Source organism: Rattus norvegicus, chromosome X (assembly GCF_021556685.1).
Source record: "Rattus norvegicus strain SHRSP/BbbUtx chromosome X, alternate assembly SHRSP_T2T, whole genome shotgun sequence".
Taxonomy (NCBI): Eukaryota; Metazoa; Chordata; class Mammalia; order Rodentia; family Muridae; genus Rattus; species Rattus norvegicus.
The window spans coordinates 64,441,053-64,457,462 of NC_141554.1; the positions used below are offsets into that span (position 1 = coordinate 64,441,053).

At 39.6% G+C, this 16,410-nt stretch overlaps 1 protein-coding gene and 1 pseudogene across 2 annotated transcripts; one reads left to right on the plus strand and one right to left on the minus strand.

Annotated features, from left to right (window-relative positions):
* The first annotated feature begins 250 nt into the window (after positions 1 to 250).
* On the plus strand, positions 251 to 1,879 carry Pkm-ps11 (pyruvate kinase M1/2, pseudogene 11; annotated as a pseudogene).
* An 8,199-nt stretch (positions 1,880 to 10,078) lies between these two features.
* On the minus strand, positions 10,079 to 13,664 carry Magebl1 (MAGE family member B-like 1). 2 transcript variants are annotated; one of them, NM_001128493.1, is made up of 3 exons: positions 13,623 to 13,664; positions 11,661 to 11,730; positions 10,079 to 11,554 (listed from the first exon to the last, which is right to left on the minus strand). In NM_001128493.1, the coding sequence occupies exon 3, from the start codon at positions 11,491 to 11,493 to the stop codon at positions 10,471 to 10,473; it is 1,023 nt and encodes a 340-aa protein (NP_001121965.1). In that variant the 5' UTR covers positions 11,494 to 11,554; positions 11,661 to 11,730; positions 13,623 to 13,664; the 3' UTR covers positions 10,079 to 10,470. The 2 variants fall into 2 exon arrangements, with proteins under 2 accessions (NP_001121965.1, XP_087455554.1); XM_087599428.1 differs by lacking the exon at positions 13,623 to 13,664 and adding an exon at positions 13,399 to 13,464 and having other exon boundaries at positions 10,083 to 11,554.
* Between the last annotated feature and the right edge of the window lie 2,746 nt (positions 13,665 to 16,410).

Genomic DNA, 16,410 nt, shown 5'->3' on the forward strand with positions numbered 1-16,410 from the left:
GGAGAGGTTCAAGACAGAAATAAAGAATGATTGTTTTTTAAAAAAAATAACTTTTAGAATTGATGAAAATTAAAACACAACATAACCAAACTTGTACACAATGTATGCAATACAAAGAGGCAATTTCATAACACTGCATGCCTACATTTAAAAATAAAAATGGGCACAGCAGTGACGTGTCCTGACTCTACAGATGTCTGCTTTAGGTATCGCAACAAGATCCAAAGTACACCCGAGAACCTCAGGAACCATGCAGAAGCCATACAGCGAAGCAGGGACTGCCTTCATTCAGTCCCAGCAGCTCCATGCGGCCACAGCTGACACCTTTCTGGAACACATGTGGCACCTGGACATTGACTCCGTGCCCATCTCGGCCTGCAACACTGGCATCTTTTTTTTATTGTGCTTCCTAGTCTGTGGAGATGCTAAAGGAGATGATTAAAACTAGGATGAATGTGACAAAGCTGAATTTCTCTTATGGAAGCTATGAGTACCATGAAGAGACCATCAAGAATGTCTGTGTAACCACAGAAAACTTTACATCTGATCCCATTCTCTACCATCCCATTATGTTGGCTCTGGATACAAAGGGACCTGAGATCCGAACTGGATTCAAGGGCAGTGACACTGCAAGAGGTGGAGCTGAAGAAGGAAGCCACTCTGAAGATCACCCTAGACAAAGCCTACATGGAAAAATGTGAAGAAAACATCTGGTGGCTGGACTGTAAGAACATCTGCAAGGTGGAAGAGGTGGTCAGCAAGGTCTACATGAACAATGAGCTCATCTCACTGCAGGTGAAGGAAAAAGTTGCTGACTACCTGGTAACAGAGGTGGAGAATGGTGGCTCCTTGGGCAGCAAGAAGGGCTTGAATCTATCTGGTGCTGCTGTGGCTCTCCATACTATGTCAGAAAAAAAAACAACAAAACAACAACAACAACAACAACAACAACAACAACAACAACAAAAACCTCCAGGACCTGAAGTTTGGGGTGGAGCAAGATGTGGACATGGTGTTTGCATCTTTCACTCTAAGGCAGTCGACGTGCAAGAAGTTATGAAGGTCCTGGGAGAGAAGGGAAAGTACATCAAGATAATGAGCAAAATCGAGAACCACAAAGGTGTCTGCAAGTCTGATGAGATTTTGCAGGCAAGTGATGGAATCATGATGGCCTGTGGTGGCCTGGTCATTGAATTTCCTGCAGAGATGATCTTCCTAGCTCAGAAGATGATGATCGGACAATGCAACCCCATTGGGACGCCTGTCATCTGTGCCACACAGATGCTGGAGAGCATGATCAAGAAGCCACGCCGCACCCATGTTGAAGGCAGTGATGTGGCTAATACAGTTCTAGATGGAGCAGACTGTATCACACTGTCCAGAGAAACAGCCAAAGGGGACTACTCTGGAGGCAATTCTCATGCAGCACCTGATTGCTGGAGAGGCAGAAGCTGCCATCTACCACTTGCAGTTATTTGAGGAACTCCACTGCCTGGTGCCCGTTACCAGAGACCCCACAGAAGCTGCCACTGTGGGTGCCGTGGAGGCCTCCTTCAAGTGCTATAGTGGGGCCATTATTGTGCTTACCAAGTCGGTCAGGAGTGTTCACCTAGTGGCCGAGTACTGCCCAAGGGCTCCGATCATTGCTGTGACACACAATCCCCAGACTGCTCACCAGGCCCATCTGTACCATGGCATCTTACCTGTGCTATGTAAGGATGCTGTTCAGGATGAGGATGTTGATCTTCTTGTAAACTTGGCAGTGAATGTTGGCAAGGGCGGAGACTTATTCAAGAAGGGAGATATGGTCACTATGCTGACTGGGTGGTTCCCTGGCTCTGGCTTCACCAACACCATGCTTGTAGTGCCTGTACCTTAATGGCCCTCTGAAGCTTCTCTTCTAGTCCCTGTCCCTTCCCTTTCCCTATCCTATCCTTTAGGCCAGCAACGCTTGTAGTGCTCACTCTGGGCCATAGTGTGGCGCTGATGGGCTGGGACACCAGGGAAAATGAATGCTTCTGAAACATGCAATAGAGCCCAGCTATTTTTCATGGCCCTACCAGAGCCTAGGGTGAAGGAGGAATTCAGGATTGGAAGCCCTCTGACTTTATCACAGAAGGGCAGCATCATTTCTGTGTACTTTGCTACTGTAGAAAGTTATCCGGAGAATTCCCAGACCTAGCCTGGAGTCAGGAGATATCAAGAGCAGGGGATGAGGGCTTAGGACCCAGGGTTCCAGTGTAGATGAGTTTTGGCTCTGGCCCTGACTTGATTTCCCTACAGCTTTTTGCCACCCACCCTCCACCCCTACCCCGCCGCCCGCGCACTCCACTGCTGTCACTGCAGACACCCCACTCTCCACCTTGTCTTCTTCAGAGTCTCCAGACCTGTTGCTATAATGCCCACCTGAATGTCAAAAAACAATAGCTGAAGCAAAAAAGAAAGAAAGAAAGAGAGAGAGACAGACAGACAGACAGACAGACAGACAGACAGACAGACAGACTGGAGAGTGCTCATATTAGTAACTTAGCAACATACCTGAAAGCTCTAGAACAAAAGAATAAGTAACATATCAAAGGAATAGGTGGCAAGGACTGCACTAGGTCTTAAATCGTTAAAATAGAATAAAAAAGCTATATTAAGAATCGATGGAATAAAATAATCAGTTCTTTGAGGAAATCAGCAAGACTAAACAACTCTTGACTAAATGAGCTAAAATACAAAGAAAGAAGATACAAATTAATATTGTTAGAGGTAGAAATTGAGGATTACAACAAACATGGGAAATTCAGAGAATAATAAGATCATATTTTAATAATTTATACCCCACAAAACTAGTAAACCTAAAAGAAATGGATGGATTTCTTGACATATATAAGCAATTTAAACAATTTTAGTGTATGACACACTAATGAAATAGAAACACTAAAAAGAAAAAAAACCTCTCAGCCAAAAAGAATCTAGGTTAAGATGATGAATTCTATAAAAACTTCAAATAAAAATTAATGTCAATACTGCTTAAATTATGATGCAAAATAGAAACTGAAAGAACATTTTCATATTCCTTTTTAAAAGCCTCTAATACTCTGATGTCAAGACCATAACAAAGATTCAACAATTAAAAAATGACAGAACAATATCCTTTATGAATATAAACTTAAAATTGTTCAGTAAAATATTTGCATATATCATTCAAGAATACATCAAAAAGATCATCCACCATGACCAAATAGGCATCATCCAAGAGATGCTGGGATGGTTCAACATATAGAAATAACCACAATATAAACTGAAAGAAAAACAAAAACTCCGCATGATCATCTCAGTAGATGTCAAAAAAGACTTTGAAGAAGTCTAAATGCTTTCTTGATAAAAATCCTAGAGAGAAATTATGAATAAACATTATGTATTTTAACAAAATAGCAGTGCATATCAAGCCTATAGCTAACATCAAATTAAACGGAATGAAAACTCAAACAAATTCAATGAAATTAGGAACAAGATGAGGTTATCAATTCTCTTCATACCTATTCCACATAGTACGTGAAGTCTTAGCTAGAGCAATAACACAACTAAAGATCAATAGGATGCAAAGAGGAAAAGAAGAAGTCAAAGTATCTTTATCTGTAGATGATATATGATTGCATACAGAAGTAACCCTAAAATTTAACCAGGAGACCCCTATAGTTGATAAGCACATTCAACAAAGTAGCAACATATGAAATAGATACACAAAATTAGTAGTTTTCTTATACAAAAATGCCAAAAAGACAGATAAAGAAATCAGGGAAATAGTTAACTTTCACAACAACCTCAAAAATATCTTGGTATAATTATAACTGCATAAATGAAAAACTTTTATTGTGAAAACTTTAAGACATTGAAGAAATAATTTGAAAATGACATTAGAAGATGAAAAATCTTCCACAATCATAGATTGGTATGACTAATATTGTAGAAATTGACCTCCTACCAAAAGCAATCTATAGGAATAATGAAATCACCTAAAAGTTAGAACACAATTCTTTATAGAAATTAATAAAAGGAATTTTCAAGTTCTTATGAAAAAGCTAAGAGCCCAAGATATCTAAAGCAATCCTAAATAATAATTTTAAAAAAACTGCCAGAGGTATCACAAGATTTCAAGTTATTGTATAGATCTGACTTAATAAAAAGCATGGTATTGTGATTAGACAAAATGATCAAGGAATCAAATTGAGGATACAGACATATATCTATACACCTATGAAAAACTGAATTTTGGCAAAGAAGCCAAATATAGACAATGGTAAAGAAAGAGTATCAACAACACCCAGCATCTTCAAAAACTATTTCTGGTCAAATTGAGTGAATGAATGTAGAACAATACAAATAGATCCATATTTATCACACTGCCCCAAAGTCATCTCCAAATGAAGAGGAGACACCACATACATAAGTCCACAGTACACTGAATCTGATAGAAGAGAATGTGGAGATTAGCTCGTTGGCATGGAAAAATCTTTCTTAGCGCAAGTACTAAGACAAAAAGCCATTAAATGGGACCCCTTAAAGCTGAAAATCATCTGTACAGCAAAGAATACTATCACTTGTGCAAATCAATATCCTACAGATTGTGTAAAATTCTTTATCAGTTATACATCACACTGAGGGTGCATATCTAAAATATATTAAGAAGATGTTTTAAAAATTGAACTCAAGAAAATAATCCAATTAAATATGGGGGAAAGAACTACAAAGTTCTCAAAGATTAAAGACAAATGACTAAGAAAGAAATATTCAACATCCTTATGTAGCAGGAAAATGCAAAGCAAAACTAATTTGAGACTTTGTCTCATCGCAATCAGACTAACCAAGGTCAATAAAACATGATAGCACATGCTGGCAAGGATTCAGAGAAAAAGGATCAGTCATTCATTCCTGGTTTGAATGCAGACTTGTACATCCAATAGAGAAATTGCTGTGCCTGTCCTCAGCAACCTAGAAATAGAGCTAGCACAAGTTCCAGCTATACTGCTCTTTGGATACTAAACAAAGTACTCCACAGCATACTGCAGAGATATGTGCGCATCTATATTCACTGTTACTATACTTACAATAGCAACACATTGGAAAGAGCCCAGATGCCCATCAACTGATTAACAGATAATGAAAATTTGGTATATTTACAGAATGGAATATGATTCATGTTCAAAAATGAAATTATTAAATTCAAAGGTAATGGGTAGAACTAAAAACAATTATCTTGATTGAGGCAATGTAGATCCCAAAAACAAATAATGCATTTTCTTCTAAATAGGGATGTTAGTTTTTAACCTTGAAGATGTGTACTATAATCAGAATAACCACGTATCTAGTTACGTATCTAGTAGGGGACTAGAGGGAACAGACAATCTTTTTTTTTTTTTTATTAACTTGAGTATTTCTTATTTACCTTTCGAATGCTATTCCCTTTCCCGGTTTCCAGGCAAACATCCCCCTAATCCTTCCCCCTCCCCTTCTTTATGGGTGTTCCCCTCCCCACCCTTCCCCCATTGCCGCCCTCCCCCCAACAATCATGTTCACTGGGGGTTCAGTCTTAGCAGGACCCAGGGCTTCCCCTTCCACTGGTGCTCTTACTAGGATATTCATTGCTACCTATGAGGTCAGAGTCCAGGGTCAGTCCATGTATAGTCTTTGGGTAGTGGCTTAGTCCCTGGAAGCTCTAGTTGGTTGACATTGTTGTTCATAAGGGGTCTCGAGCCCCTTCAAGCTCTTCCAGTTCTTTCTCTGATTCCTTCAATGGGGGTCCTATTCTCAGTTCAGTGGTTTGCTGCTGGCATTCGCCTCTGTATTTGCTGTATTCTGACTGTGTCTCTCAGGAGAGATCTACATCTGGTTCCTGTCGGCCTGCACTTCTTTGCTTCATCCATCTTGTCTAATTGGGTGGCTGTATATGTATGGGCCACATGTGGGGCAGGCTCTGAACGGGTGTTCCTTCTGTGTCTGTTTTAATCTTTGCCTCTCTATTCCCTGCCAAGGGTATTCTTGTTCCCCATTTTAAAGAAGGAGTGAAGCATTCACATTTTGATCATCCGTCTTGAGTTTCATGTGTTCTGTGCATCTAGGGTAATTCAAGCATTTGGGCTAATAGCCACTTATCAATGAGTGCATACCATGTGTGTTTTTCTGTGATTGGGTTAGCTCACTCAGGATGATATTTTCCAGTTCCAACCGTTTGTCTATGAATTTCATAAAGGCATTGTTTTTGATAGCTGAGTAATATTCCATTGTGTAGATGTACCACATTTTCTGTATCCATTCCTCTGTTGAAGGGCATCTGGGTTCTTTCCAGCTTCTGGCTATTATAAATAAGGCTGCTATGAACATAGTGGAGCACGTGTCTTTTTTATATGTTGGGGCATCTTGTGGGTATATGCCCAAGAGAGGTATAGCTGGATCCTCAGGTAGTTCAATGTCCAATTTTCTGAGGAACCTCCAGACTGATTTCCAGAATGGTTGTACCAGTCTGCAATCCCACCAACAATGGAGGAGTGTTCCTCTTTCTCCACATCCTCGCCCGCATTTGTTGTCACCTGCGTTTTTGATCTTAGCCATTCTCACTGGTGTGAGGTGAAATCTCAGGGTTGTTTTGATTTGCATTTCCCTTATGACTAAAAATGTTGAACATTTCTTTAGGTGTTTCTCAGCCATTCGGCATTCCTCAGCTGTGAATTCTTTGTTTAGTTCTGAACCCCATTTTTTAATAGGGTTATTTGTCTCCCTGTGGTCTAACTTCTTGAGTTCTTTGTATATTCTGGATATAAGCCCTCTATTAGTTGTAGGATTGGTAAAGATCTTTTCCCAATCTGTTGGTTGCCGTTTTGTCCTAACCACAGTGTCCTTTGCCTTACAGAAGCTTTGCAGTTTTATGAGATCCCATTTGTCGATTCTTGATCTTAGAGCATAAGCCATTGGTGTTTGAGGGAACAGACAATCTTTAAGGATGGAGAATTATATCATTATAAAGAGAAAAAATAATCTAGAATATTTGTATTAAATGGGGAGGAGTTAAAAGAGAAAGGGGGAAATGAGTATGAGGTGGGACAATAACACTATGACCCTTAAAAATACATAAAAACCAACAGAAATAAACTACACCCCAGAGCCTGCATACCATTTTCACTCCACCACTCTGTCTGCTTTCCAAGAAGCTTACCAAACTTATACACAAGCTAAGACCTTCCCCACCCAAGCCTTTAAACCACCAACTCTGCTGAAAACACCCCTAACATCTGTAAACTGTATCCTATACCTTGTCTTCCATTTACCACCCCACAACTCTGCCAGCATTCTGGGAGGCCCACAGTTACCAGGGACAACCAGGTAAGACCCTTACCCAAGGTATTGCTCCCTATATTCTCCTAAAACACAACCATCAGCTTTAGACTGCACCCCAATCCCTGGACTCCATTTTCTAGCCCACAAACTGGCTTGGTTTTTTGCAGGTCTGTCATCACCAGGAACTTCAGGCAATGCTGGTACTAGATAGGACCCAAAATCCACAGGCCACACAGGCTACAAAAATTTCAGGAAAGATACCCTACTGGTCCTAAAGTGTAACTAGTCACCAGAACTCCATGCAACCCAGAAACTAGACAGAGGAAACAGAACAAAAAGTGTAAAACATCTAAAAATTCCCATCCAACAAAGATAAATTAAGCCTAAAGCCCACCATAAAAGCACATTCAATAAAGCCAGGGCACCACGAGAGCCCAGTTATCCTGCTACAGCAAGTCCTGGATATGCTAAAAGCTGAATCACAAGAAAATAACCTTAAATCAAATCTTCTGAAGATGATAGAGACTTTTAATACGGAAAGGAATCAATCTCTTAAAGAAATACAGGAAAATACAATCAAACACAAAGAAAATGAATAAAACTGCTCAAGACCTGAAAATAGAAATAGATGCAATAAATAAAGCACAAACTGAGGGAATACTGGAGATAGAACCTAGGGAAAAGGTAAAAAACAAAACAAAACAAAAACAAAAACAGAGTAACTACAGATGCAAGGATCACCAATAGAAAACAAGAGACAGAAGAGAGAATCTCAGGCATAGAAGATAAAAATTGAGGAAATATGATCCATAGGTTAAAGAACATGTCTAATCTAAGTGTGTCTGACACAAAATATCCAGGAAATCTGAGGCATTCTGAAAAGAAAAACGTAGGAATATTAGGAGTAGATGAAGACGATTCCTACCTCAAAGGTACAGAACGTTTTTTTAACAATATCATAGAACAAAATAGCTCAAACCTAAAGAAAGAGATGCCTATAAACATACAAGAAGTTTACAGAACATCAAGTAGCTTCCACCCGGTAAGAAAATCCTCTTGTCACATAATAAAACACTAAATGAACAGAGAAAGAATATTAAAAGCTATAAGAGTAAAAGGCCAGATGACCGATAAAGTAAGACATGTCAGAATTACATCTGATTTCTCGACAGAGAATCTAAAATCCAGAAAGGCCTGGACAGATAATCTTGCAAATTCTATGAGGCCACAGATGCCAGCCCAGACTCCTATGCTCAGCAAAACTTTCAATCACCATAGATGGAGAAAAGCAGGTATTCCATGAGAAAACTAATTTAAACAGTTTCTATCCATAAACCAAGCACTGCAGAAGAAAATAGAGAACAAATGCCAACCCATGATGATTTTCTACACCTAAGTAAACACAGGAAATTATTTGGCACTAAGAAAACCATGGCAGGGAAGGGAGAGGCAAAGATTAAAACAGAGACTGAAGGAACACCCATTCAGAGCCTGCCCCACATGTGGCCCATACATATACAGCCACCCAATTAGACAAGATGGATGAAGCAAAGAAGTGCAGACCGACAGGAGCCGGATGTAGATCGCTCCTGAGAGACACAGCCAGAATACAGCAAATATAGAGGCGAATGCCAGCAGCAAACCACTGAACTGAGAATAGGTCCCCTATTGAAGTAATCAGAGAAAGAACTGGAAGAGCTTGAAGGGGCTCGAGACCCCAAAAGTACAACAATGCCAAGCAACCAGAGCTTTCAGGGACTAAGCCACTACCTAAAGACTATACATGGACTGACCCTGGACTCTGACCCCATAGGTAGCAATGAATATCCTAGTAAGAGCACCAGTGGAAGGGGAAGCCCTGGGTCCTGCTAAGACTGAACCCCCAGTGAACTAGTCTATGGGGGGAGGGCGGCAATGGGTGGAGGGTTGGGAGGGGAACACCCATAAGGAAGGGGAGGGGGGAGGGGGATGTTTGCCCGGAAACCGGGAAAGGGAATAACACTCGAAATGTATATAAGAAATACTCAAGTTAATAAAAAAAAAAGCCAGAAAACAAAAAAAAAAAAAAGAAAACCAAAAGAATGAAAACACACACACACACACACACACACACACACACACACACGGTGTGGGGAGAGACAGAAAGAGAGGGGGGGAGAAAGACTACTATCACCAATGTCAAAATAAGAGATGTCAGAATAAGAGAGATTAAAAATCACTGGTCATTAATATCTCTCAACATCAAGGGACTCAACTCCCCACAAAATAGACACAGATTAACAGAATGAACATGTAAAACAGGATCCACCATTCCACTGCATACCAAAACCAGACCTAAACATCAAAGATAGGTATTACTTCAACGTTCTGGGAAAAAAAAATTCCAAGCAACCGGAAAGCAAGCTGAAGTTGTCATTCTGATAACTAATAATTCCAATTGAAGGGGGAGTGGTTGGGGAAGGGGAACACCCATATAGAAGAAGGGAAGGGGGACAGCATAGGGGGCTTATGGATGGGAAACCGGGAAATGGAATAACATTTGAAATATAAATAAAAATATCCAATTAAAAATAATTCCAACTGAAATTAATCAAACATGATGGAGAAGGACATTTCATACTAATCAAAGAAAAAGTTCACCAAGATGACATGAAGCAATTAAAGAGTAAATACGAAATTTTTTATAATTTACTGGTTCATACATTGAGTAATCAAATCCAAGTTTGTCTCAATTGATATTACAAACAACAGACAAAAATCACACAATTAATTAGTTTATTACTGTATTTGTTTCACCAATATGTGACATTACATTTCCATGAGAATCACTTTTACAAATTCATGTTTTCTTATGTAATACTAAAAAGGAACTTGTGGAAATTTTCCAATTGGTTTTTAAAGTAAAGAGTTCTTGGTTTTAACATTGAAATGCAGCAATAAATGTATCAATCATAGCACTGAGAAACAAAGATTGTGAAACAAATTAACTTTCCATTAGTGGAATATTTGCAGTTCACAAAAGCAAATATACTTATCATTTACTAATGTATAGACAAATAAAAGAAGCTTTATTCCTGTAACCCATGAACTCTACTTCATAGAAAGCAACTACATTTCACACAGGAAGTGAAAACTCAACTTTGGTTGCAGCTATTTGTAGAAGCTGCAGGACATGCATAGAGGACAATCCCTGCCCGCAGCAGCTGTGGGAACCAAGACTACAGATTCACGTTCTGCTCTCTCTATTTTTTCTTTAAGAGCTTCATCATACATAGTAGGGAAGAAGCTGGGAATGGTGTCATTGATCTTAGCCCAAACTTCTAGGACTTTCATTTTACTGGTTTCTATATGGGCCCGGGAACCCCACAGGAAATCATATTTTGGGGATTTACCCTTGGACATTTTGCAGATCTCAAGGTACTTTTGCTCAACCAGATCTTTGGTGATGAACCTTCGGGGTTCCCCAAAAATCAAGTGCTTCTTCCCTGCATATACTCCTAATATATTCAGGAATTTCCAGATCTCTTCCTCGGTGGCACGGTTGCCTTTTGTGAAAATCAGACCCAAGATGGTCATCAGAAGACCCATCTTTGGCAACCCCCTCTTGCCACTTAGAATTTCAGCAGTGGAGAGACCTAGTTTGCTGACAATAGCATAGGTTTCACTACTGTCATTGATTTTCTTTAACTGCATTCCAAAGATCATTTCCATGCGGAGGGAAGATTTCCTCAGGATGTCAGAAAATTGTATCTTGTATTTCTTGCTGACCACCCTCTGCATATCAGCATCTGTAAACTCTTCACTTTTCTTAAATTTCTCCAGCAGGAACTCTACCAGCATACTAGCATTCTTAGTAAGAGCATCATTAGATATCAGCTGAGGGATGGATTCTGCTTTGAAGGTACCTAGACATTCTGCATCACCACAGCCAACAGCACCCTCAGCCCCTTTATCAAAGCCTGTACTGGACGTATTTGCACCAGAAGATGCAGAAAACACAGCTCCCCAAGGAGTGCAGGCCTCAGAAATGCTTGGGGAATTAGCTTGACTAACAGGAAGAGATGCTGACCCTGTGCCTGACATACGGTGATCACCCTGGAGACCTTGGCTACCCCCACATGCATGGTGACGTTTGGCACGGGAGTGGCCCTTCTTCTTGTGGCCCCGTGGCATGATAACAGGGGTCAGAGGCAACAGGCAGGGCTATGGTCAGGAGAGTTGGCAAAGCAGGAACCTGAAAGAATAGAATGACAACATGTGAGCACCATATCATTGCAAAGTAGAGTATACCTTTGCTTTTAGGAAGGTGTCTTTCATTGCTTTCCTGGAGGGAAACATACCGTGTTCCTGTTCTCCTGTTCAGCTTGGTTAGGACTACTATTCTCTTGGTCAGTTTGAATCCCAAGAACACTGCAAAAGAAATTAGAGTTTGATAGATTGCTGCATGATAGCCCAGTTACCTAGAGAGAGAGAACAGACTGTTCCCCCTGAATAAGACTCAAAATGCTCATGATCTATATTCCCAACTATCTATGTAATCATGGTTTTAAAGTCTGAGTATAACTTTCCTCTGTTACTTCCTCTGAAGTTCATTCTGTAAACTTCTCTAGTTGCATACAGGAAAGTTTAAAAATCATTTCACTACTACCACATTATTCAGGGGACCTCAGGACTCCTAATTCTACAACCGAGGATATATTGAAGAGCCCTTGTCGCTGTTACCAAGAGTATAATTCCCACACTCCACATACCCAAAGAAGTTAAACAAGAAGGAAGGCACAAGTGAGGAAGCTTAAATCTCACTTATAAGGAAGAATAAAATAGTCATAACAGGCAAATGGAGGGAGGGAACTTGAAAAAAGTGGTACAGGGAGGGAAATGGGGAGACTCGGGATCAGGTGTAGTGAAGGACAGGAAAGATGGCTATATGGACATGAAAATTAATGAAAATCTGCAACTGAAAGGGGTGACGAGGTGAGGACCTATCCAGGAGTAGACAGAGTCCTAAGATAAGGGAGGTGCCCAATAATTAATGGAGGTGACCTTAACTGTGACTCACAGCATTAGGGATATGGAACCTAAACAGACCCCCTCTGCAGCCAGGCAGGAACCCCAGTAGAGACACCAACCCACCCACAAAACTTGCAACCATAATTTGTTATGTCTACAAAAAATGCAAGCACAGGGGATGGAGCTGAGACTAAAGGAATGACCAACCAATAATGGGCCCAACTTGAGACCCATCTTATGGCTAAGCATCAATCCCTGGCACAATTAATGATACTTTGTTAGACTTACAGACAAGAGCAAGTTATCCTCTGAGTGGCTCCACTCAGCAGCTGACTCAGATAGATACAGACACCCACAGCCAAGCAGTGGATTGTGGGCTGCAAGGGGGATAGGTATTCCATGGGAAGACTAAGAGAGTCAACTAACCTGGACCCTTGGAGCTCTCTGAATCTGAACCACTAATCAAAGAACTTACATGGGCTGGACCTAGGTCTCCTGCATATTAGAAGCATAAGTGCATCTTGGTCTTCATATGGGACCCAAACAACTGGAATGAGGGCTATCCCAAAAGCTGTTGCCTGTATATGTGATATATTCTAGCTGTGTTGTCTTGTCTGGCCTCAGTGGGAGAGGGGGCCCCTAGCCTTCAAAAGACTTGAAGTGCCAGGTGGTGGGATGATGGGGGGGGCGGCACCTGCTCAGAGAAGAAGGGAAGAGGAGGGGGAATGATTGTGGGAGGGGTGACTGGAAGAGGGCAGTGAGCAGGATGTAAAGTAAATATGTAAAAAGAAAAAAAATTAAGTCTGATTGCCACAACGAGCAAAGTCCTCAGCATGCAAGGCCCCTTGCAACAAAGCTCTCATCTCCCTATTCTACCAGAGACAAAGGTGGGTAGTACATCATTTTTTGTGGCTGCTTTCATCCCCAATTACTATCATACAGAAATTTGCTCTCTGCCCTCCTCCCAACCATAGATCTTGATATCTGTACAGTTTTAACAATGAGCCTGTTTGTAATGCAGCAAATCTCAAAAATTTCCCTTTTGCTGCCTGAGTCAACCAGCCTTACCCCTGAGACTTCATTCCCTTAGAGACCAGACATTAGGAAAGATAATGGCCTCTTGTTGTAACTGCCAGTGTTCTGGAACTCCAGAGACAAGTGTAAGGGTGGGGCCTGTGTGACGTCCTTTCTAGGATTAATTATGGTTTAGGAGAACTCACGGGGTTTAGTTTTGCCACTGTTTTAATTCAGATTATCCCCCAAGGCACATAAAACTTTTAAGTCTCTCTTACTTGACCAGAGGACACATTCGAAGGCCTCAACCCTACAGGCCGTGAAAGCGGAAGTCAGAGTCCTCTTCTTCCGGTTCCATGCCCCCACCCTTTTCTAGGAGGCCAGTTCCATTGGTCAAGGCAAAGGGGAATTGTTCTCCCCCCAAAAATGTTTTTTTTTCCTGTTGATATTTCACAGGCTAGGATATCTCTTGAATAAACTGACTGTAGAAGTAAACCTCTTATTTCTATCAGAGTCCTAAATAGAAAGGAAGATGAAACAATTTTAAGTTTATGATTCATACCCACCACCTTAAATTATGGACAGTTCTGTAGGAGGTCAATCTTTCTTTGAGAGCCCTGAATCTTAAAGTTTTGTCTCCTTTCCTTCCGGGAATAGCTATATAGCCTAGGGTTGCCTGAAACTCTTGATCATCTTTCTTCAGTTTCCAGAATCCAGAGTTACCCAATGCTTGGTTGCTACCAATATTCTAATTAGATATTAGCTTATTTTAAATGTTTACTTTTATTTTGATGCAGCATCTAGCTATATAGTCCAATGTAGCCTCACATATTCTGTATAACAGAGGGTGACTTCAAACTTACAATCTAACTGGCTCTGCCTTTTTAGTGCTTCCATTGTAGGCTTGAACACCTAAGCTCTTGATTATATGTTAAGTGCTCAGATACTTCTGTATTGCAATCCCTGTGGATTTTAGGCCAGCCATCCAGAACCGGACCAGTCCTTAAAACTGCTGATATGAAATACTATATGATTTGTGTGACCACTTCTTTTTTTTTTTCCATTTTAAATTTGAGTATGAGTTGTTTCTATTTTATTACTTTTTATTGGATATTTTTTACTTACATGTCAAATGTTATTCCCTTTCCCGGTTTCCTGTCCCTAAGCCTCCTACCCCATCCTCTCCCCCTTCTTCTATAAGGGTGTTATCCCTCCCCATCCACCCTCCTTCCCACCTCCTCGGTGTGACACACTTCTGATTGAACTGATTGTTATAGGTAAATCAGCATGAAGGGAAGATAGATGCATGTTGGGTCCTTTGTAATTTGAGGTATGGCGTCACTCTCTCCTTATGCAGCATCATGATACTGACTGCTGGCTGAGCCTGGAAATACAACCATTCTGATATAAAATCATCTCTTTCCTCTCAACATGGTATTCTGCAATACTACCTAAATGTAAAGGTGAAGGTATTAAATAAACTAACATCCAACTTTTTTTTGGCATCATACTATGTTCAAGAGTTAAAATTTGAGTTTCAGTCATATCAGATAAAGTCAGAAGACTTGATACTTGATTCCCACCTCATACTTGTGGGCATATTTTGATAAATGTGAGATTAAATGAATAACTATTAATCATCCGTTAATCTTTTATGATTTAGTGGCATAATCTCTCAACACATTGACTGAAAAGTTCTCTCGTAGTCAGTTTGATCATTTGCTTCGGTATGTTTCATATCTGATTCTACTTCCAAGTACATTTATTTAGTTCTAAACATATTTGGTGGCACTGCTGTTAATTATTAATATCTCTTATTTACTTCACAATTTTTTCATGGTTGATTTCAATCACAGAAAGAGCTGTTTAATGGGAGTTGTCATATGTATGGTCATTAATGTAAAACAATGAATGTGAAAAATTAAAAATTGTTGACATCCTTACAGTGTTCTCATATGTAGCAAATAAACAGTATATATCATGATGTAGACATAATTCTTTCCTGTTTTATGAATAGGTTGTTATATCTACTCCATAAAGAATTTTTATGTTTCTATTTACTTTTATATTTTTATAGTTGGAATATTCTTGATGTTTTGAAAGCTGTCCTTTCCATCAAATGATTAACAATGACTTTTAAATATATTTTTTTCATTTGTTTTAACTCCTGCACATGGTCATGTTTGCTTACGCTCTTAGGGTAGCACTGGCTTCCAGTGTACTCTTATCTAATGTGAATTCATTTTCTTGTTTTTACTTCACAAAAGCACAACACAACACAACCTATCTTGTGTACTCCTAAATTAGATACACATGAGCTTGTAGAAAATACTGTCTCCATGAGTAAGTTCTCTTACATACCCTTTTAATGGTGTATTGTCATTTTGTTTTTGAATAAAGGGAAACTAACCTATTAAAATGGTTGAGTGATTATAATTATATAATTTCTCCTATACTTTTCTCCTTCCATACTCTAATATCCTTTCTCTCTTTAAAATGTATAGATATAAAATACCCATAAATAATATGTACAGCCAGATAGGCTGTATAATAGTATTTGAATGTATGTCTTCAGGGCTGACCATTTGCTATTAGGTCACCAAGTAGTGTGCCTTCCATTGAGAAAACTATGTCTCCAGTTTTTGGCAATCCTTATCTACTTGTAGTTCTTTAATGTAGGGTTGGAGCTTCATGGACATTTTATAGTACACTTTGGCATGTACATTGGTGTTATGTATAATCAGCTAGTGTTCAGGTACTCATGCCAGAGAGATGTTGTATATAATCACAAAAATAAAATAACTTTTAAAATACTAAAGTAAGCTTGATATTTTGACATCATTTGAATAGAGATAAATTAAATGGCAATTTGTTCATTTCTACATACCTAATGAGATAGGTTCATAAACCTAATCTTGTCTAGAAGACTTTTTGGAAGTGTGTTGTACAACTTATTTAACTATACAAACTACAAATCATTGGTTTTCTACTTCTCTAGACCCTCTCTTACTTATCCTAGTTTTTTGGGGGTTTTTTGTTTGTTTTTTTTACTTTACTACACAAAAA